Below are 2,089 nucleotides of genomic sequence, written 5' to 3' on the forward strand. Positions count from 1 at the left end.
CGCCCCTCAACCTCCTTCCCCTTCACTGACCTTCATGCCAAAGGTAAAGATGGTAATGACGATTTTGAAGATCAGCGCGAGGGCCAGCTGCCACATGGCCGTGTAAACCCCGACGCCGGCCGGCCGGTCCGGGATGTCATCCACAGGCCGTGTCATGTTGGGGTCGTTGATGTAGTCACAGAGCTGGGAGGACTCGAGGGCCCCGCAGTCATTGAACAGCTCGGAAATGAGCTCGCTCGTGCTCCGGCGCGTGTAGGGATTGGGGTAGGCGATGATGGCTGTGATGGCGGTCACCACGATGACCTCCAGCACCGGGTACTTGCCCAGCCTGGTGGTTTTGCGCCTCCTGCACCAGGCGATGTTGCAGCGGATGAAGAGGGTTCCCCACAAGCCTCCGAAGACCCCGAGCAGGATGAAGGGGAAGAGCTCGGCCATGTACCAGGGCGTGTGATATTCCACGTAAAAGAGAACGAGACGGCTGTTCCCAAAGGGATTGATGGATCGCAGCGTGAAGGCTGCCACCAGGGCCGCGAAAAAGGACCTCCACAAGGTCTTCAAGGGAAAGTAGTAACTGACCTGGGATGAACAAGGAGAAAATGAGACTGGCCAGAGCCCCAGCCGCTGATCGGCAGCCACCCACTGGCGCTCAGTGGGACAGTCACACTCGGACCAAAGATGGGCAGGAACTGACTTCCTCGGGCTAGGGTTCATTACCACCAAGACGCACCAACGAAGCTATTTAAAGGACTCAGTGTCTAAAAGTCGAACGGATACTAGGTCAAGATGTGTTTGAGCTATTTTTTAAAAGAAATGAAAATATTTCATTCTAATTCTGCTTATGTCACAAAGACCCTCCTAAAAGCAAATAAACCTCTGGATTTGATTCTACAGACAACGGAATAGGTCAAGGGTTGGAAAACTCCGGGCGAGCAAATGTATTTGTATGGCACATGAGTTAAGAATGGTTTTAACATTTTTAGAAGGGGGGGTAATCAGAAGGGGGAATGAAGCATGAGAGACTATGGACTCTGAGAAACAAACTGAGGGCTTCAGGGGGAGGGGGTGGGGGAATGGGATAGACCGGTGATGGGTAGTAAGGAGGGCACATATTGCATGGTGCACTGGCTGTTATACGCAACTAATGAACCATCGAACTTTACATCAGAAACCAGGGATGTACTGTATGGTGACTAACATAATATAATAAAAAAAATATTATTATAATAAAAAAAAGAATGGTTTTTACGTTTTTAAATGCTTGGGGTCAAAAAGAAATATTTTGTGATACTGGAAATATTCAAAAGAAAACCGATATTTTGTGACATGTGAAAACTGTATAAAACGCACACTCCAGCATCCGCAAGGAAGGTTTTATCGGAACGCAGCCATGCCCACTCATGGGGCTGTTGTGTGCGGCGGCTTTCCCACTCCAATGACAAAGCTGAGGAGTTCCAACCGAGCCCGGAAGACGCACAGAGTCTAGACTGTTTACTCTCTGGCCCTTTGCAGAGAACATATGCTGACCCCTGGAACAGATCCATTCGGGTTGCCAAAAACAGAAATGCCTCATTAAGTTGGTTATGAGAAAGAGAGATTGCAAACTTCAAAAAACGAAAAAAAAATTACATTGGCATTTTTAAAATAATACTTGAAAACACATTTAACGGCGAAAGTCGTGGCTTCTTAATGAGCTGCAGGAATGTGGTCACTACTCCTTCCAGTGCTGTCCTCAAAGGGCTACAGATGGAGGCCTCCCACTGTGCTAGCCATCCACATGTTCCTCAGCCCCCCGAAACCACGAATCCCCCCCAACTCGCTGCCTCTTCTCACCTCCTCAAGACTGAAGAGCACGCCCCCGATTGGAGCCCCAAAGGCAACGGAGACTCCAGCGGCGGCGGCGGCAGAGAGCACCTGCGAAGCAAAGAGCTCTGTGTAAGCCCCCAGCCCCACCACGCGAACCTGCGTGTGCAGGTGAGCCGGGACGGGGATTCCAGAAGAGGCCATCAGTGCAGACGGGAGCAGAGTCTGCTCACCTCGCGCCTCTTGCCCTCGTTTTTGCTGTACTTGGAGAAAAGGCTGCTGAAGAAGT

The 2,089-nt window shown here is 50.6% G+C and overlaps 1 protein-coding gene across 1 annotated transcript in view; it reads right to left on the minus strand.

Annotated features, from left to right (window-relative positions):
- Nucleotides 1-2,089, minus strand: part of CLCN4 (chloride voltage-gated channel 4) — a 101,708-nt gene that overhangs the window by 20,943 nt on the left and 78,676 nt on the right. Inside the window, 1 exon segment of the mRNA XM_040634595.1 lies at nt 31-576. Coding sequence (XP_040490529.1) covers nt 31-576 — 546 coding nt within the window.

This window comes from Ursus maritimus (assembly GCF_017311325.1).
Source record: "Ursus maritimus isolate PB19 chromosome X unlocalized genomic scaffold, ASM1731132v1 scaffold_X1, whole genome shotgun sequence".
Classification (NCBI taxonomy): Eukaryota; Metazoa; Chordata; class Mammalia; order Carnivora; family Ursidae; genus Ursus; species Ursus maritimus.